The sequence below is a fragment of the Lacerta agilis genome, chromosome 3, assembly GCF_009819535.1.
Source record: "Lacerta agilis isolate rLacAgi1 chromosome 3, rLacAgi1.pri, whole genome shotgun sequence".
NCBI classification, from domain to species: domain Eukaryota; kingdom Metazoa; phylum Chordata; class Lepidosauria; order Squamata; family Lacertidae; genus Lacerta; species Lacerta agilis.
Genome location: NC_046314.1, coordinates 77,606,075 through 77,627,418, shown reverse-complemented (window position 1 = coordinate 77,627,418; position 21,344 = coordinate 77,606,075). Strand labels below are relative to the sequence as shown.

General features: G+C 41.8%; 1 protein-coding gene across 5 annotated transcripts in view; it reads left to right on the top strand.

Annotated features, from left to right (window-relative positions):
- SMYD3 (SET and MYND domain containing 3) overlaps positions 1–21,344 on the top strand; it is a 337,315-nt gene that overhangs the window by 24,220 nt on the left and 291,751 nt on the right. For all 5 annotated transcript variants that reach the window (XM_033144391.1, XM_033144390.1, XM_033144392.1 and 2 more), the window contains exon 2: positions 11,778–11,841. In XM_033144391.1, coding sequence (XP_033000282.1) covers positions 11,778–11,841 — 64 coding nt within the window. The remainder of the gene's footprint in view (positions 1–11,777; positions 11,842–21,344) is intronic.

Genomic DNA, 21,344 nt, shown 5'->3' with positions numbered 1-21,344 from the left:
AGCTTGTTCATTAAAAATAGAAGCAAACAACCCTTCATTAAAGCATGAATGCATATTGTAGGGATGGAATTCAACACTATAGGAAGTTGAATAATTTTATATTACATTTTTTATTCATTCTCCTTCATTGTTGTGATAATTGAGTTTTCGTTGATGTTAGTCTTATCTAAAGTATTTTTTCCCATGTTGAAAGCCACATTGAGCATGGTTCGAACTGTGGAAAGGTGGCATACAAATAAAATTAGGTACGTGTGCAAAGTAATGTGCAGATGAATTTGGATAAGGTATTTTGGCATGTTCATTTACAAGTTAGAGTGCTGTGTACGTTGATGAAAGCTTTAGATTAAACTCTTGCTTACTTTTGGATTGCATCCAGTGATGTGATTTGTGGAGCCACCGAGCCATCAATGAAGACCCGCTTAGCTGGGTATGCATGCATATTCATCACTTAACTGCATTATCAAACCATTACTTCCATGTGGCAATGGCTCACCGCAAGGTGAACTTTAATTTCACCTTGCCTTGTGTCAAAGGCAATATTTTTTTAACGGAGTCAGTTCACGCATTCAGCTACCCATCTCTAACGGAGCTTGCCAGAGGCAGAACAATGTGGTTCAGACAAGACACAGTATTCACATGTAGTAAAGGAGCGTAGGAGGAGCCATGGAGGCGAGATGTGCGTCTTGGGGTCCTGGGTTGTCCTGCTGAACTCTGATGAGTGTTGTTTTGTGGTCCTGAGGCAGGGCTACCTGCTATAGGCATAGAAGTGTTAGAATTCTGCTGAGGTTCCTGTTTGTGTTCTGGAGGCTGTTTTGTATAAGTGCTCCCTTTGGATGCAACGTGTCCTTTCTCCATAGTTCATGACAATGTGGGTGGGCAGCTTGCTTAATATTCTATTTTCCCCTCCTATTGAAGTCCATGGGATGGATATAACATGTGCCAGATCTATTGTAGGCCTGGTGTGAAGTTGCCCTGTTGACGGGTGTGGTCACAGATGGCAGGGGTATGCAATACAGTGCAACTATATTCCTGTCCTGTGCCACCCATGACTCTTTCAGCTTTTCTGCTTCTGTATTGCGGTCATGCTTCTGCCTAATCGTGTTGACTATCATCTGGCAGGTTTCTAGCACAGGAACCATATTTGTTCAAGGAAAATAATAAAAACAAAACAAAGATCAAAATCTGTGTGCAGTCACTTCACCAAGTTACTTGGGTTAATTCCCATTAAAATTGGCATATCAAGAAGACAATTTATTCCAGGTTCTCACCAAATCCTGTCTGAACTGAAATAACCTTAAATATGTATGATTTTCAAAAAAGGAAAAAGCCTCCAGGTTCCTAATGAATACCCATGATGGCAAAGCATAGTAGACCAAGTGCGATAAGAAGCTTTATCCACAGCAATAATTCAGGAGCCTGAAAAATGCATAATTTATAGATCAAAATATTCTCTAGTTACTAGTTAAAACTGACAAACCAGTATCAGTTGTCAGACCAACAATCTGATTTTGCTACTCAACTGATCATTGGCTTCTTCATTCTCATTAATGTAAACATGGATATATTTGTGGGATTCATTGGGAGCTACTGGATAAGTGTCAGGAGATTTCTGTTGATTTCCATATATAAAATGTAAAAAAAAGAGGCTTCAACATTACAGTTCCATTTGAAGTCAAATGCTAGCACTGCTGCACACAAAAAGGAATGTGTATTGAAAGTATGGGAAATTGAACTGTTTCAACCATCTACTCCAGGAATTATTGTTGCTCTGCTTCAGTAGTGGTGTGAAACTTACTCTTCATTATAAGGATACCATACTCTATTTAGTATAGATTTATTTATTTATTTATTTATTTACCCCATGATTAGTCTTGCATCTATGCTTGATTTCCTCTCTGGTTGGTGCAACTGAAGTTATACCTTGTCCACATAATCTAAAACTGGTTTACTGTCCTAACTCAGCTGTAACAGATGAATGTGTTGCAACCACTGTAATTATAACCTGTACAAGGCAAGCAGAGCGGAAATGGACAAGGGTTCAAAGATGGCAAGACTTACACTGGCTTGCTCCCCAGGCAGCACTTGAACTGATGATTTGAGGAATGGCAGTCAGGGATTAGGCAGAAATTTATGCTGGCTACAGGGAAAAACTAAGGAGATTAGCCAAGGAGAACTCCTTGCACCAATAGGCTAAAGTGTGTCAGCTAATAATTCCTGAACTGCATTAAGGCTTTTGCCTCTAAGCTTCCTTGCTGATCTGACGAGAAAGGATACCTTCATTTACTGTAGGCACGCCTTTGCCCTTTCTCCTTCCTTCACTGGATAGGACCTGGGTCTGGCACCAGAGGATTCTAGGTTAGCCATTCTGCCAATACTGCAGCACAATAATAGATTTGGATTTTACTTGCAGGTCTTCAACTGGACACAAAGGGAAAATTCGGGATATAAAATAAGTAAGCAAATAGATAATTAAATGCTGTAATGCTTAATTACCTAGACCTGTTGCCATCTAAACATTATTGGACTCCTAATTCTCATTAGCCCCAGCCAGCATGGACAATTGCATGGGATGATGGGAGTTGTAGTCCAACAATACCTGGAGGGCCATAGGTTCCCCATCCCTGATATAGAGATCAGGTAGAATGGGTACCATAAGAACCTTTGTGAGCCACAATCTAACATTGAAAGGCACTTTGAAGCAACCTCCCCACCCCCGCAAAAAAGTGAAGGCTAACCTAAAAAGTAAATTGACAGAAATGATACTTTTTTCTTAAAGTAACTCTAGATGGTCTGCTCTTCATATATCCAACTTGCCTAAGGCTTTGTTTTACTGTACTTACAGAAGTCACTTATCTTCAGATTTTTTTTAGCCTCAAAGGTTTCGAAAGCAGCATACGATCATCCCAAGGTTACACGTGAAGAGGAGAGATAAGGAGATATTAATTATCTGAACTTACCCTGACTAGAAGGATGTGGGTGGGTGGGAGCAGGGGCAGCAAACAGAAAAGGTTTGTCACGTTTTTCACTGAATGCCTGCTGTGAATCTAACCCTCTGCAAGTCAAAGAGCAGAATAATAATTGCATGTTGGTTCACGTACAGATTCAGCAACTCTGACAACCATATCTCGCGACGCCAGTCTTGATTTTAACACAATTGTTTCCAACAGAAAGCGTTGCAAAAGGTATTGTAAAGTAAAACAAACAGAAAAGTTCTGCATTAACAGAAGATTTTGGATACATCAGGGTGGTGCCTTGTATCAGAACATAGAGCTGTTTAAATATTTGCTTTAATTCCCCAGTCTTCCTTAGCCCCTCATCATGAATCAGCAGAGACAGCATGAACTAGAGGCTACAATGTGGATTTTTCTAAGTGAGAGTATTCCAGGTTTTGAGTTCCCACTAAGTTATGAAACTCAATGAGTAGCCTTGCTCAAATAATCCCCTCTCTTTCAGGGCCACAGTCAACATATTGCTGCCAATATTAAGTGACAGCCACAGATCTAGTTCCTCTCCCTCCCTCCATAACATCTACCGGTAGTAGAATTTGTCTGGTGTCATTACACTACAGAGTTCTTGGTTTCACTCCCCCTGTTATCAGCAGCCAGTGTAGGACAGTGGTTAAAGAACTGCAAAACCTTATGATACCCTGACCAGAGGTAAATTAATCCAGATGTTACAACAGGAGGATGGAACTAGCAGCACAGCTGTTGTGTTTTGGAGTTTGGTCCGTGGGCTTCTTGGGGTGCTATGCAATATTCTGCCTTGGCTTCTTTGGAGGAAAAGTGGGAAACTTAGGAAATAAATATAACCTGATGCACTATACTAATGGTGTGCATTGGCACAAAGTTTTGTGTCACTTTGTTGCTCTGTTTCTGTCCTGTATTTCCGTGATATCACTATGTTCCTCTCGGTCCTTGGGCTTTTCAAGGATATACAAAATGTTGCCTGCAGGACACTGCAGAGCTCTGTATTGCTTTTTTGTTCTATAGCACAGCTGTGGAGTCTTTATTTTTAAAGTTAAAACTTTCATTTAAGTTTTTTTTTTAAAAAAAATCCCTATATTGCTCTGGAGGAGCAATATAGTGCTGGAGGAGCAATATGGTGCTGGAGGAGACTCTTGAGAGTCCCATGGACTGCAAGAAGATCAAACCTATCTATTCTCAAAGAAATCAGCCCTGAGTGCTCACTAGAAGGACAGATCCTGAAGTTGAGGCTCCAGTACTTTGGCCACCTCATGAGAAGAGAAGACTCCCTGGAAAAGACCCTGATGTTGGGAAAGATGGAGGGCACAAGGAGAAGGGGACGACAGAGGATGAGATGGTTGGACAGTGTTCTCGAAGCTACTAACATGAGTTTGGCCAAACTGCGAGAGGCAGTGAAGGATAGGTGTGCCTGGCGTGGTTAAGAGTGGTAGACTCGTAATCTGGGGAACCGGGTTCGTGTCTCCGCTCCTCCACATGCAGCTGCTGGGTGACCTTGGGCTAGTCACACTTCTCTGAAGTCTCTCAGCCCCACTCACCTCACAGAGTGTTTGTTGTGGGAGAGGAAGGGAAAGGAGAATGTTAGCCGCTTTGAGACTCCTTCGGGTAGTGATAAAGCGGGATATCAAATCCAAACTCTTCTTCTTCTTCTTCTTCTCTGGTCCATGGGGTCACGAAGAGTCGGACACGACTGAACGACTGAACAACAACAACAATATTGCTCTGCTTTTTAGAAAAGAAAATCCAAAACCCACAGACCAACCCTGAGCTCTTCAAAACTCTGCAGGCAGCAGTCTAGGCAGTCTCATATTGTTAGGCCTATTGGTCAGTTGGAGGACACAATCAACCACTAGACAGAAAGGCTGATGTGAAGCTGCAAAATTACACAAACACACAAATACGTACCACCTCTTAATTAAGGTCAGAAAGAGACAGACCCCAGCTCCAAGAAAGAAAGAAAGTCCCTATTATTTCCCCCACAAAAAGCCCCTGAACCCATTTGACTGCAATTTGGCAGTCTTAATCTATTCTGGAGGAGCTATGGAGTAAAAGTGCATTTTATCCATATTGGTCAAAAGGAGTTACAGTGGTACCTCGGGTTAAGAACTTAATTCGTTCTGGAGGTCTGTTCTTAACCTGAGGTACCACTTTAGCTAATGGGACCTCCCGCTGCCGCCGCATGATTTCTGTTTTCATCCTGAAGCAAAGTTCTTAACCCGAGGTACTATTTCTGAGTTAGCAGAGTCTGTAACCTGAACCGTCTGTAACCCGAGGTAGCACTGTATAGCTGTTTTTAGATTACCCTTTATAGTGAATGGGGGAACACAGAGCTTTGTTTTATATGGAGCAGCTCAGAATATGAAACACAGATTGCAGCTGAGAGGCTACAGAGCGATTCAGAAACAGATCAGCTTTTTTTTTTAACACACACAGAGATACAAGGCACATCCTTACAGTGCTGGGGGCAAATGGCATACATGGCCATCACCTTATAGCCTTGTTTGCAAGCTTGTAGGGATCCAAGCCAGGTTTGCATTTCTTATGTAAAGCTCCAACAGTATTGTTGAAAAACGTCTTTGTATGGAAATGGAGAGCCCTGCGTTTTTATAAAGACTGCATCCGCATAATTACTGCAGTTCATAGAGTGCATGGACCAAAACCTATTGAAATATGCTGCAGGCATGCCATTGATTCAACAGGACTTTGGATTAGACCCTCAGAATCGTAACTCATGCCGTGATTCGTCTTCTTTTCAGTATTGATGCATTGTTGCTGAACTCTTACACACCTCAGCTTATTTCAAAGTCCTGAATAGCTCCTCAAACTCCTGTTGTTCTTTTATCTTCGCTGTGTACTTGAACTGTTAGTACGGTGAAAAGAAAGGTTAGGCATGCACAGAGGAGAAAAATGACTTGTAGGTAGGTAGTTTCCAAGGCCAGCCTGGCCTCTAGCAGTGAGCGTAATAGACACAGGGATGTGCTGATGTTTTTGTGATGACTGATAACACAGAGAGCAGTGGGACATCTGAAGGAGCAACGTGACAACATGCAGACTGAAAAAACAACAACTGGGGGAAGGACCTTGAAAGATCACCTATACTACAATGAAATAAAATTTGCTTGTTCACCATCTTAGCCAGACGACTGCACAAATGATCCTGGCTATTCTCTAATATCATCAAAACAGGATGCAGAAGAAAACAGTGGATAAAATAAAAACCAGAACTTGGATAATTACTCTTGACCTAAAATATGTTGCTTATTTGACACATGGGACAGTAGAGGACATGGCCCTCCACAAAAGACCCAAACATTTCCACCTAAGCTCTACTAAGTCGTTGGTGCTTGTAGCTAGCTGCCTGGGGGCCTAGCTCCACAGTTATGGGTGAGCCGAGTCCTGAGCTGCCAGGGGATTGCAGGTTGTGGGCCACTGGGTGAATTTCACATAGATATAGCTTTATACAAACATAACAACCACCCTGATGGCTCGGACCAAAGGTCTTGCCTACTGCAGTAGTCTGTTTCCCACCATGACTGTGATGGCCTGGGAGTCAGACTCTGATGCTGAACCTGAGGGTTCCCAGCCTGCACGGGATTCCCCACCTCCAGAACCAGCTGAGCCGGGGCCAGGGCTTGAGCCTGAAGGATCCCCACCTGTGCTGGATCCCCAGGTGCAGGCATCAGCAGAGTCTGCTCTGGCTCCTGATGGGAGGGAGGACCCATTGCCTGCAGGTGCTCCACTCCCAGCCTCTTCAGAGGAAGCTGAGGCATCCCCTGGGTCCAGTAACCCACCATCCTCTCCTGAGCTACAGAGGCTCAGGGCAGAGAGGCGAAGGGAGTTAAGTGTCTGCAGGAGGAGTGCTCGCCTCCAGGCCCGGAGGAGAGGCGAGTCTCCGGAGGATCGGGACCGCCCTAAGCATAGGGCCAGATAAAAGCCAGCCAGACCCAGCCCAAGTTGCGTGAGCAACTTAGTTGCAAGCGTGTGCTCAACCTGCAACCTTGTGCCTGAACCTGCCTTGGACCTTGATCTGCTCCCTGCCTTGCTCCCTGCCGGATTGACCTCCTTTGGACCCCTAGACCCAGGACTGGACTTGGACCTTGCTTCATGGACAAACCCTTGGGGCCAGCACAATGACCAACAAAATGCTTCCAGGAAGCCCCCTCTCCGCAACAAGCCTTGAAAGCATCAACCCTCTTCTTTTTTGTTTCCCAGCAGCTGGTGTCGAGTGGCATACTCTCCCTGAACATGGAGATTAGATATAGCCACCGTGACAGCCATTAATAGATCTTTGTTTCATGAGTTTCTCTTACTCCATTTTAAAGCCTTCTTACGTTATTGGCCATCTCCACATACTGTGTCAGTGAATTTCCTAAGTTTTGCTTTCTGTTAAGAAATTGCTTCTTGTGTATGTTCTGAATCCATTGTCCTGGGTAGCCCTGAGTTTTAGTCTTATGAGAGGAGAAAAAGGTTAATGCTTTCTGCTTGTTTTGTACTGTGGTTACAAAAATCTGTCCCTCCTTACCTATCTTTTTAAGTTTTACTGTTAAGCTATCTAATATATTTTTAACAATCCTGTAGTGATCTAGAAACCCCAGTTAATGTACAATCCAGTTAAACCAAAATACCTCTGTTTTAACCTGAATGGATTTCGCTGAATTCTGTGTAGGTGCCATTGGCATAAAGCCAAGAAAAAACATATTGAATTAATATGCTACATTTTTGAATATCAAGCCAGTGTGGTGTAGTGATAACGGTAGACTCGTTATCTGGGGAACCGGGTTCGCGTCTCCACTCCTCCACATGCAGCTGCTGGGTGACCTTGGGCTAGTCACACTTCTTTGAAGTCTCTCAGCCCCACTCACCTCACAGAGTGTTTGTTGTGGGGGAGGAAGGGAAAGGAGAATGTTAGCCGCTTTGAGACTCCTTCGGGTAGTGAAAAGCGGGATATCAAATCCAAACTCTTCTTCTTCTTCTATAAATCCTGCACAAGTCATTAATATTGCTATATACTATATGACTGCTGGGATAGCTCAGTTGGTACAGCATGAGACTCCTAATCTCAGGGTCTTGGGTTCGAGCCCCAGAGTGCATTGCAGAGGGTTGGATTAGATGACCCTTGTGGTCCCTTCCAACTCTACAAAATGTTATGGTTTTATGAGTTTGAATCTATCAGTATGTTTTGACTTCAAAACAGCTGAATTTTGTGCCGATCCTGAATAATGGTCTGTGAAATGCAGCTGCTGCTTATTTTCACACATTTTACTATAGTGAGAGTAATAACTGATATGAATCTCAAAGATGAAAGTAGTGAGAGGGAGAGAAGCGCGAGCCTGCAGTTCAGACTATTACTTGCACCCACCTTCTTTCCATCAAGTGTATCGGGTCTGCACATTAGCTAGAGAGATGTACTGTATTAGCAAGATGTCACGCTGTTCAGGTGCTGTAGGGAGCTGGCAGTATGGCAAAAAACAATGGTTGAGGCAAGACAGGAACGTGCTGCCACCACAGCTTCTCTTACCTGGGTTGTATGGCGGCGCCTGTGAAGCGGCAGGTTCTAGCAAGATTTCACTTCTCTGTTCATGGCGGCATCGCAGGTGGAGTGCCTGCAGGGGCACTGCCTCTTGGGCTTCTGCTGCCTCGGGTGACTGCTTCACCCCGCTTCATGATTGAGCCAGCCCTGTAGTTACTAGTACAGTGGACATCTTGAATCTGAACCCAAGCAAAACTGATTGCTCCAGAGTGAGTTGTGCCTATTCCAGCTCCTAGCAGATAAGTATACTTCCCTTGTGTCTTAATTCTATTGTATTTTATGTTCGCTTAGTACGGTAGGTGAATCTGGTCTGGGACCATAATAAATTCCTTTCATTCATTCATTCATTCCCTTGTGTCTTCAGCAATGCTTGCATCACAGCCCATGTCTTATCAAGTGGAACCGTAGGAGCCAGCTCCTAGGGGTCGAGGGGTCTTCGGATCCCCAATAAAATATTAGAGGGGGCCGGGTCCCCCAAAGTTAAGGGGCATTGCCATTCAAATGTTGTGTGTGCATGGTGTCATGTGATCGGTTATGCAGGTTGGGGCTTACTTCACCCCCCCCCCAATATTTTATTCAAGTTGGCACCCCAGCAAACTGAATTTTTCCGCCATTGCTTTGTGTGCCCTGTGATCTGAGTTATGAGCTCCCTGTCTGGGGTGGTTCATATACGGGCACTGTGCTATGCGTTGGTGCTTTGTTAAACCGTATGTTATACTCTGTCATGGTGACATGGGTGTGACTCAGTCTTTGATTCAGAGGCAGCTTTTAAAATTTCTCCCCTTATTTGCACTATGTGAGGGGTTGGTGTAAAGTTAGGTCATTTGGAGAGCATGACTGTGGCATGAAGGGGCACAGGGTATATGACATGTGTGTTTCTCTCCACCCTACCTGCCTTCTGCTCACAGCTGCACTCTGTCTCTCCCTGTGTATCTTCAGAGGCAGAACAACTTTGTTCCGATGGCATATCTGGGATGTTCCTGCGGTATACCTGCTGTTGCGTTCTCCTTGTATATGAGCCCTCCATGGACCTCAGCTGGCAGATTGTCAGTACGGGATGTGGCTTTTAATTAATTAAGTAATTAATCAGAAAAAAATCTGCTGCCATATGAGTTTGGAGCTACTTTTGATTTAACTGATCAATCTACTAAAAGTTCTGTAAACCTACTAAAGTGTTACAGTTAAAATCACACACTGGAATTTTTTTTTTTAAAAGAAATCGATAATATTTTAGTCATTTATCTCTTCACTTATCTTTTGGGGTGTTTTGTTGAGCATGCTAACTGAAGGACTAAATTACATGTTTTTATTACTTAGAAAACCATAGGAATTACCGCATATACCCGAGTATAAGCCGACCCGAATATAAACCGAGGCACCTAATTTTCCTACAAAAACCTGGGAAAGCTTATTGACTCGAGTATAAGCCGGTTCACCTTTGCTGCTGTGGAGGAGGAGGAGGAACAAGCAGCCCGAAAGCAGCCCTTTGGGCTGCTCCTTCCTGTTCCTCCTTTGCCAAGTTTGCATTTATGCGAGCAGTTCAGGAATGGAACAAGCTGCCTGGGGAGAGTAAAGAACCGCTGTTCTTGTATGCTTCTTAAGGAATGGTTGACTGGGGAGAGCGGGTGGCGGCACGAGCGGAGAGAAAGGGCTTCTTTCTTGCCGCCCCCACCGCCCGCCTCACTCAAGTATAAGCCGAGGGCAGCTTTTTCAGCACAAAAAATGTGCTGAAAAACTAGGCTTATACTCAAGTATATAAGTATATAAAAAAGCATTTCTACCAAGCGTGGTAGAGGTAAATGGACCCCTGACCATTAGGTCCAGTCATGGACGACTCTGGGGTTGCGGCGCTCATCTCGCATTATTGGCCGAGAGAGCCAGTGTACAGCTTCTGGGTCATGTGGCCAGCATGACTAAGCCGTTTCTGGCAAACCAGAGCAGCGCACAGAAACACCGTTTACCTTCCCGCCGGAGCGGTACCTATTTATCTACTTGCACTTCATGCTTTCGAACTGCTAGGTTGGCAGGAGCAGGGACCAAGCAACGGGAGCTCACCACGTTGCAGTGATTCGAACCGCCGACCTTCTGATCAGCAAGCCCTAGGCTCTGTGGTTTAACCCACAGCGCCACCCGCATCTGTACCAAGCATGGTAACAGTATACAAATACACCTCTGGTTTATATTTCCCATCTCTTTTGTTTGTATGCCCCACTCCCAAGTGCCTTACAGGCCCTGGAACAATTTAGATAGAACTTTAATACTATTTTATATAGATGGGGAATTCAGAGTACAAATCTATGCCGCAACTCAATGCGGCTACAGATTCACAGCAAGAATTTTGCTTAAGGCAGATAAAATATGGACTAAGATTTACTGAATTTTAGCTTGCAATGGAATATCACGTTTTTGACCTCAAAAGGCCAACCATATCCCACTGTGTTGTTTACTGCAAATCAGCTTGGGGTTTCTCCTGTGTTAAATATAGTTTAACACAAACATAGTTGACTGTATGAGAAGAGAACAATAAAATAAAAAAGGTTATTTCTTTTATTTACTGTTGCACCCAATAAAAGGTCAAATATATTCTACCTGGATTGTAGCATTTCATTTTTCAGCAAACAGGTATTGCTTGAAGAGCCCCTATAAATATTATGAATTATTTACATACAGGATGCAAAAGCTGTAAATTGTTCAAGCGGAGCATGAATATTGGATTCTGAGACTTTCCATCTTTTTTTGTTCTCCTGGAAAATATATTGTTTAATAATCAAACAGAGTTAAAATAATTAACTTTATGCCCATTGAACATACAAAAATAGAAGTTGTAAATATTCTAGGTCATTTTTTTTGACCCAGAATTCTCAAGTTCCTTTTTATTGAGACTTTTAGGAAACACAGCTGGCCACAATACAAAGGTGATGTGTACAACCACAAGGATGCAAGTTGTTTCTCTGCAGTTTTTATTTCAGATGAAGAGTCAGACCACAGAACAGCTTGCCTAGTGGTCAGTAGCAAAGAATGCTGTTTCCTAGAACCACAACCTAGGAAGCTAAGAAGGGCGGGTTTGTGAGTTCACTCCATTAAGCAGCCCTATAAACCATTTCAAAAACCAATTTTGAAATGTGGCTCTAAAAATGCTCCCTGGATTGTGGACTGCTACTCTAGCATTAGGCTTTTCATACTTTTTTAAAGTTTACCTGAAAGTTATTTGTCTTAAATATTCAAAGTATTTCAACCCCCCCCCCCCATTTTTTCCTTTGCAACAGGAAGGATCGACTGCTTAGGTGTTCTCAGTGCAAAGTTGCAAGATACTGTGATGTACGTTGCCAGGTAATCATTACTCTGATAATTAGCTGCAAATGAATAATGCAAATATATTACCCTTTTAGCCTTGATATTTTCCTCATTAACTCTTCTTAAGATCTATGAAATTGGTTGTCATGGCCAGCAAAAATTACACATGCATGCACATGCACAATGAATTTTTTTATGGTACAGTGTCATTATGTTGCATTTTGATGTAACTTGATATATTTTGATGTTCTGAATTTGTTTTGTTTTTGTGGTTCTTGGTTAATTTACTTAGGTCCACTGCCCACTGATACATTGTATTACATTACTTAAAAATGTTTTATTATTAATATTATTATTAGTAGTAATAGTAGTAGTATTCTAGGGTTTTGAATGTGGAATTTGCTTTGCATTTTTTATGTATTGGTTCTTTTTTGCTAGAATTTGTTAGCTGCTTAGACAGTTCTATTGAAATATGAAGCGGTATACAAGCTAACTTTAACTAAAAAACTAAATAATACTTAGCCATAACAAAAACCGAACCAAACACCTGCCTAAAAATGCAACCAGAAGTAAAGCACTATGTTACATTGGCCGGACTTCGCCAAGTTAAACTGTTCATGCAAAACACACACAAGGTTACTGGGTTCTTTTGCAGCAGCAGGTGCAGCCATGACAGTGCCTAAACTAGGAAAGGCTCTGCCTGTTTGTAAGCAGTCTGTATTCACTCTGTGAATGGATTCAAATTGGCAGTGATCATAAAGATGTGATTCCAATGTCTTTCTAACTTTAAAAAGCTCTGCTAAGATTAGAAGAATGAGACACACGTCTTTGTGTGATGTTGCATATTTCATCTCCTTGCTTCTTTAAAGGCTGCACAAACAGTTGATGATCTCAGTGTCACTTCTAGCATATTTTAAACTCCTTCCCAGCATTTATTTTAGGAACAAAGCATGTCAGATAAAGGCTGGCTTCAAAGAACAATTTTAGTTGGCTCTGGAGGAACATGCCAGTACAGCTACGTTATGCAGAATGATGTCTTAATGATTAGAGACATGACTGTTTACTTAGGGTGAAAGAAACTGGATTCATATAGCCTTTATTTGCCGGATACTTTGAGTTACAGTTATATTCTGATAGCTCTCGCTTTGTAGTCCATGCAAAACAGAAGATAAGTTAGAAGGGTGAACTTTCAGTGAAGTCCAAAACAATTATTTGCAAGGGCGAGTAAAACCAAGTTGAGAGTGGGAACTTTTCACAAAAACTTGCACAATTAGCTAAATGCACCACCCACTCTTTCAGCAGTTTTTCAGAGATGGCTTCGTTAAGCTTCTGTGCACACCTTCACTTTGAAATGGCTTTCTAGCATCATGAAGTCAAATCTGTTTGGGTATGGGAATTATATATTGAGTCACACCATTGGTCCATCTAGCCCAGTAAAGTCTATTCTGACTGGCAGGGGTGCTTCTAGCATCTTATCAAGAGCCCTTTTAGCTGGCGATGTTGCGGATTGAACCTAAGACCCTGACTCTTTCCTTTGAATTAAGATGTTGCAACATCTTCACATTGATTTTACATGATCTCCGAGTGGTCCAATAAAGAAACCATCCCTTAAAAATAATGGTACACGAGGATTCACCCATTTGGTAGTGAACAACCTACAAACAACTCTGGAAGGTATGCACTGAGGATTGATTTAGGGGCCATTTTGGCTTCTCCAAAAATTCTTCTTTCACACTGAAAATATTGTGAACATTTGGTGCAGGCCTGTTTCAAAGAGAGCAAGAGTGAAATTAAAATATGAGCTATATAATTTTAAAACACTATTTCATGTGCCAGAAACACAAATGCTTTTAGTTCATTCAGCTGCTCTTACAGATTTGTGTGTAGCGGCGCTCCTTAATCCCATGTCATGCCTCTTGCTTCTGTTGTCTGCCTGCCGGCCCGCCTCTGTGCAAAACCTTAAGCAGAAATATGGCATAGCAGCAGCAGCAACAAAGAAAACCCACAAAAATCTTTTTGAGGTAGAAATTAAGGGACAGTCAAAATTGGAAGCTGAACATAAATATTCTGAGGAGAGGATTACTGATTCCATTGGGCCAGGATCAGAGTTGCTGCAAAGCAGAAAGCTCCACTGACAAGAACGGTGTCTAACAAAAGGCAGAGATTTGTTCCCAATCATTTCTCCATAGGAGATCAGATTTAGAGAAAAATAAGGGGGACCTGCAACAAAATGTTGCAGTGTTGACTGACTACTGCTTTTTGAGTGTTCTAGTTAGTCAGCCCTGCCTCCAGGACAATCCATTCCCTTCCTACCCTGTTTTATGTACCCCTCCCAAGAGTCAGCTTTCTGTGACCACTGAATGTGATCAGTCTTCATTAAGCTCATTCTGCGGTTCCCGCCTGTCGCGGGCCCTTCGCCCTGTACAGCCCACCCCCGGACGTTTTACGGTCTATGAGTGCTGCACCAACGACAAACAGTCCCCAGCTGCCGCCCTTCAGACTACTAGCTGGATCCTGCTTACTCCATTCACCACAGACGAGGATATTGTGAACTAAAAAGATGTTTATTGCGTACAAAGCTTGTGGTTGCTGATAAATAAAAGGTTGTTCAATAAGCTTATAACAGTTGTCCTATACCGGCCTAATACCTCTAAATATTACCGGCCTAATACCTCTAATAGTAAACTAAATATCAATAACAATGCGTTTCACAATCTCTTTATCCTCTCTGCTAACATCCACCTAAGACTCTAAACTCCCAGCTCTATCTCTTGACTCACACTGCTCAACTCCAACTCCAACTCCCCGCACTTAACTCCAACTCTAACTCCTCCTGCCCATACTTCAACTGCCTTACTGTCCACTGGGAGGGGTGTTTTATACCCAGGCTAAGCCCACCCCTGAGGGTTCTAACTGTCAGAGAAGTTAACCCCTACCTGGCCTTGGGCTAGTTCTCCACATACCTCCCTCCTTTTTAGGTTTGTATCAGAGGAGTTACTAGCCAAAGTATCCCTCTGATACAAACAACATGTTAACACATCAATATAAACATTACATTTCATAACTCTTACCTATATTTTCTCTAACTATGGCATAATCAGTTACATCTTCAGTAAAAGTACATATAGTTGTGAACATTATATACAATAGTTCATGCAGCGTTAGGCTTTTATTGCAAGAAAAGCCGTAACTGTCCATTAACCTTTGTCTTTGGGTCTTCATTATAAGGCGTCTGCGATGATGTTTAGGATCCTTTCACGCTCCTTATCGTCCTTAACCGTCGCAAGAAGTATCTTTCTCTGGGCACCAGTCTTTTCTCTGCCAAACGTGATGGGATGTAAGCTGTCTTCCCCGGCCAGATGACACAGTCCCATTCCGATCTCTGCACTCGAGGCGTCTGTAACGATTGTGGATCCCAAGCTGGGTAGAGTCCTTGTCTCTCAGGGCCAAAAGCGCTCTTAGTTCAACCTCTCCCTCCTTCAGGATCTCTGTTAAATGTTTAAGCTCGCGGACTTGTACACACATCTCCATGTCATCATAAGCTGCATATAAACTGGTTGTCTGGCTTTTAAATGCACTGGGAACTATTTTCAGAAGTTTGTGGATATCTTCTTTTTTAGTTAGCTTGCTGAAGCTTTCTAGGCAAGCGTGATCACTTAATGAAAATAGGCTAAAAAGCTCTGATTGCTTATTGCTCATAGCAATCTCCCTTGTTGTCAGTTCATCTTTGGTCTGTAGTGATTTATCAGTTCCCACTTCGAGCAATTTGACGACTACTTTTTTATGCCTTTGACGTGGTAGCCCTGTTGATGCTGTGTAACCACATTGATTTTGGACATTTATTTGTGTTGCATGAGCAGCAGGGTACCCATCTTCCCACCACACAATCTCTAGTGTAGGAAACACTTTCACTTTCATAGAAAGTCGATAGGCCCCCATGCCAGCTATAACTTCCAGTACGTCTTTCTTTCTATCTTTCCAACTGATGAATGGTTTATCGTAACTATGACTAGTTGTTTTAACTGATCTCACAGATAGGTCACGGGTCATATTGCAGGTAGACACTCCTTTACCATTATCACTGGCTTTTTCAACAACGTGACTACTGTAGTCTAGATTGGGTTCATGGTTTAGTGACTGGATTGGGTTTATCATATTCTTATGCATGACCCGCCTCCCTTCACCATGCTGAATTATATTGTTTATATCATTCATTTTTGAAATGATCTTACAAGGACCTTCCCATGTCAGTTGTAACTGGTCACTGTTTACTGGTCTGATTACTAAAATATCTTGTCCTGGCTCAAAAGATCTCTCATGTGCTTTTTTGTCATACCAAACTTTCTGTTTGTGTTGAGCAACCTTGCACTGTTCTCCTGCCAGTTCTAGTGATCGTTTGAGAGTGTTCTGCAATTTAAATAGGTAGGCAACTACATTAATTCGCGCTACAAGGCCATTGGTCTGTGGGTGGTCAAGGGTATTGGTGATATGTTTGATCCCACACCTCTCCCACAAATGCTGCATAAGTTTAGAGGTAAATGAGGCTCCAAGGTCTGTCACGATTTGTTCTGCAAACCCTAGCCGGCACATATAACTTATTAGAGCTGAAGCCACTGTTTCAGTCTCTATGTTTCGCAACGGTATCGCTTCCGGATATCTCGTTGCAAAATCCACAATAGTCAATAAATAATGATGTCCCCTGCGACTGGCTTTTGGCAGTCGTCCAATAATATCTATTGCTAAACGTTGGAAGGGTTGGGAAATTATAGGCAAGGGGCATAATTGTGCTTTCGTCTTATCTTGCCCATGTCCTTGTAATTGGCAAGTATGGCACGTTCGACAAAATAACTTTATTTGCTTGCCCATCCCAGGCCAAAAGAAATTTTGGGACACCCTTTGTTTGGTTCTGGTGATTCCCAAGTGACCTCCAAAGATACTGCCATGTGCATGTTGTAATATCTTGGTTCTAAATTCAGTAGGTACTATCAGTTGCCTGTGGATTTCATTACCCCCTCTATTAGGCTTTAAAAGAATCTCTCTGTATAGCAACCCATTGTTGACTATAAACCGCTCCGGGCTTTCAGGGGTTAATACTGTATTCAAGGCTGTGGCTTGAAAATATTTCTGTAAATCTGTATCTAGTTTCTGCTTGGCTGCAAAACTAGCTGCTTGACTATTTGTAACTGGCATTATACTTGTATCTTGTGTCAGTTCAGCAATTGTATCAGGCCTTTCCTCCTGAGGTAACTGTCGCAGTTTTTGTGCCCTAGTTATTACAAATGCACTCTGTACATGGTCAAGTAGATCCCACCCGATTAACATTGGAGCTGGGATTTCTGGTGAAACTGCTACTTGCCATTTTCCAGACCATTGTTTATATGTCAGATTAACTAATGCGACTGGCAAGATTTCTGGCTGTTTTGATATTCCTTTTAAACTGATTGTTTTGCCTTTAATAAAGTCTTCTGGCTTTAACAAATCAGGATGTACAATACTAATCTGAGACCCTGTGTCTTTTAAGCCTTTATATTGTTTACCATTCACCCAAATTTCTTCTCCTGTTTTGTGTAATAGCATGTCATCTTGTTGAATTATATAGCACCTCACAACTTGGGCCACTGGTAACTCCTCAGCCTGTTCTCTAGACTGGGCCTCGGTTGCCGTGGCAACCATGTTGGCAGTTGGCTCTGTCTCCACAGTTTGGACACAATATGTCTGCTTCTGAAGGATATTATTTGCACTCCTAGTTCTGAGTTCAGCTCTACAGTCCACCTGTCGATGGCCTTTTCTCCCACATTGCCAGCAGGTTAATTCAGGCCTTTTACCCTCACTATATTTATTTACTTTTCCCTCAGTCCCCCCCCCGTTGTCATAGGCGTGTTATGGGGAACATTTTCATTGGCGGGAAAAATGTTCTTGGCAGTTTCTGTGGTAAACTTTGTGGGCTGTTGCATTCTCTTAAACTTATTTGTTTCCCACTGTTTGTCCTTATATTTTGGGGCATCATAAGCGTGTTCTCGGATTTCATTTATTTCATCTGCCAGATTAGCAGCTTCCAGGATGGTTTTAGGGCGTCTTTCTTTAATTAAATACTTCAGATGGGTATTAATCGTGTCATAAAATTGTTCTAATGCGAACACCTCTTTTATTTTCGCCACAGAATCAGCGCCCTCCTGTTCTAGCCACTTGTTTAAATAATTTGTAGTTTTAGCTCCTAGTTGAGCAAATGTTTCCTCACGCACTTTTTTTATTGTTCTAAACTTTTGTCTCAGTTGTTCTGCAGTAATTCCGAATCTAACATAAACCAACTGTTTAAATGCTTCAAAATCTTTGGATTGATCAGATGGCATTTGAGAATAAATCTCTGTTAATGTTCCACTAATACGAGCTCTCAGTATTTGCATTTTCTCCTCATCTTTTACTTCAAAATCTTCGCAAGCCCTCTCAAAAGAAATGATAAACGCTTCAGGATCGTCTTTATCTTTGAAGTCAGGGAATCTTTTTAAATCCACCCTGCTAGGATTTTGTGTGGAACTATTGTTGTTGTTTCTATTTTCTACAGCTGATAATTCAAGTCTTTTCATTTCTAGTAAATATTCTCTTTCTTCCCGTTCTCTTTCTCTCTCAATAGCTAAGGTCATTTCTTTCTCTTTCAGTTCTCTCTCTTTTGCCTCAGCTTGGAACTTTAATTCTCTCTCTTTTGCTTCAGCTTGTAACGTTAATTCTCTCTCTTTTAGTGCCATTGCCTCCCTTTCTCTTTCAATATCTAACTTAGCTAGTTCGATTTTTAAATTATATTCCTTCTCAAGTTTCCATTTCTCAAATTCCTCTGAGGCTTTAAAACTCGTCCCCTCAGCAGGATTTTTGTTAACTGTTTCAGTACTGGTTTCCTCAATCTGGGAAACCCCATTTTCTTCTTCAGAGCTTTCTACTTGTGAGTCCCTAAGAGCTGTTTTAGTCTTTCTAGGTGGCATTTTCTATTTATTTGGTGGTATTATTTCTGTACTTAAATCAAGGATGTTTCAGTTAAACTATTTCTCCAGGCTTAGTTTCCACAGCTTAGGTCCAAAGTCACGCCTAAAGTTACCTCAGTGCACTTTATCCAGCGTACTTTTCCGACCTCTCACTATAAACCTTTCTGCCTGAAATAGTTTCAAACGCAAAGTATCTTTGTAACTCTCTCACAATCTCACAGTCTTAGGCGCTATCACACCACACCCTAGGGCCAGGTAATTCCTCTCTGAATTCCCCTTCTCCCTTTCCAGGTGTATGCGATCCCCTTCCTGACTAGATTGTAGAGTCTCACTGAAGTTTGCTTAAATCCTCTTTAAGCCTCACACTTCACACAATGCGTCACCCTTAAATCCTTCTTGTACCTTGGCACTTCTTGCCGACACTTTAGATCTATCTTTGATCCTGATGTGACCACCACTTTATGTCTATTTTTCGATCCCGACGCTGCCACCACTTTAATGTCGCGGGCCCTTCGCCCTGTACAGCCCACCCCCGGACGTTTTACGGTCTATGAGTGCTGCACCAACGACAAACAGTCCCCAGCTGCCGCCCTTCAGACTACTAGCTGGATCCTGCTTACTCCATTCACCACAGACGAGGATATTGTGAACTAAAAAGATGTTTATTGCGTACAAAGCTTGTGGTTGCTGATAAATAAAAGGTTGTTCAATAAGCTTATAACAGTTGTCCTATACCGGCCTAATACCTCTAAATATTACCGGCCTAATACCTCTAATAGTAAACTAAATATCAATAACAATGCGTTTCACAATCTCTTTATCCTCTCTGCTAACATCCACCTAAGACTCTAAACTCCCAGCTCTATCTCTTGACTCACACTGCTCAACTCCAACTCTAACTCCCCGCACTTAACTCCAACTCTAACTCCTCCTGCCCATACTTCAACTGCCTTACTGTCCACTGGGAGGGGTGTTTTATACCCAGGCTAAGCCCACCCCTGAGGGTTCTAACTGTCAGAGAAGTTAACCCCTACCTGGCCTTGGGCTAGTTCTCCACACCGCCCTCTTTAGGAGGTTTTTTAGATGCCCCCCAAACCTGCTAATACCTCCTTCTCTGCTTAAATGGTCTCTTTTATCTACTTTAGGGATCCACACTCACTTATGAACATAGGAAATTGGATGATATTGGTACATATTGGCTAGATTCAGATGTCATTCTAAGCCAGAGCTTTTCAGACTTTTATGATGGTGAAACTCTTTTTAGACATGCATGATTTCGCGACAAGGTAATTTAGTTTTACTAGCAACCCAGAGGTTAAACTAACCCCTTTCCAGGCCTAGGAGAAGCACGGTGCACATGCACGTGACACACCTACACACTGCAACTGACACACTAATGTGTCGCTTCAGACACCATGGTTTGAAATTTGCTTATTTGAAGCTAACCATAGTTAAGATTAACCAGTTTGTTTGTTGTTTTTTCATATATATATATTTACTGAATTTTAATAACAGCAGACAGGTTGCAGGAAAAAATAATAATGAAGGAAAACTTAGTTTAAAAATAATAGGTTGTCACAGTTTCTGATGAGGAAATATAGGGAAAGGATGTATAGTTTATGATTTCAAAGTCTAAATCAAAACAATTGCAAATTTCTATTTCGAAAAAGATGCAAGTATCACTAAACTAAATTCAGACATTTACATAGACCTGTGGGATATGACAATCCGGTTTGCATATGAAATAAAATTAAACCAAATGGTGAAGAAGCAATTTTGAGCACTTTGGCACCTGGACATTTTTAACTTATGTGAGTTTTTTTTTTAATAACAGTGATTTGTCAAGTCTTGAAATAGTCTAATAGTTCAGATTATTGAAATGAAATGTTTTCCCAAACTTGGCAGTTCTGGCCTAGGCTGCAGTTGAAAGATGTGCAATCAGTTCCTTGTTATTCAGATCCTGACCCAAATTTACAAATTCAAAAGAGTCAAACAAGGGGAGGGGTGAATTGTTTGTCTGGTTATGAGTGAGATCTCAGAAAATACTTTTGTCCAGAACTCTTTTATCTAGGTGCAGTTTCAGCACATGTGTTGGTAGGTCCCAGTATCCTGGCATAGTAGCTTAGTGTGGTCTGTAAAACAGTTGAAAGAAGAAATGTAACGATTATATAGGGAAGTTGTTAGTATCTGGGTTGTTGTTGTTTTTTGCACAGATAATTTTAGTTAATTAATCAGTGGGGTGAAATTTTGGCAGAGAGCTTAAAATGGAAGGGCACTTTTTATATTACAGAAATAGGGAAAATATTTTCATTTAATACACAGTGGTAGAATTTTGCTTAAATTCTAATATGTCTCCAGAATCCTACAAAGTCACTTATACTGTGGTTTGGGTAATATGCAAAATTATTTAGATGTAAAAGACAGATGGTTGATCAGCTAAAACATTTAAATGGTTGGTAGTTCTAATAGCAATTCATACCTTATTGTAAAAATAGACTGAGTGTTTCAACAGCATTTCTTGCAAAAACCATATGTCCAACCATAATCAGTGGCTTGGATCCAAAT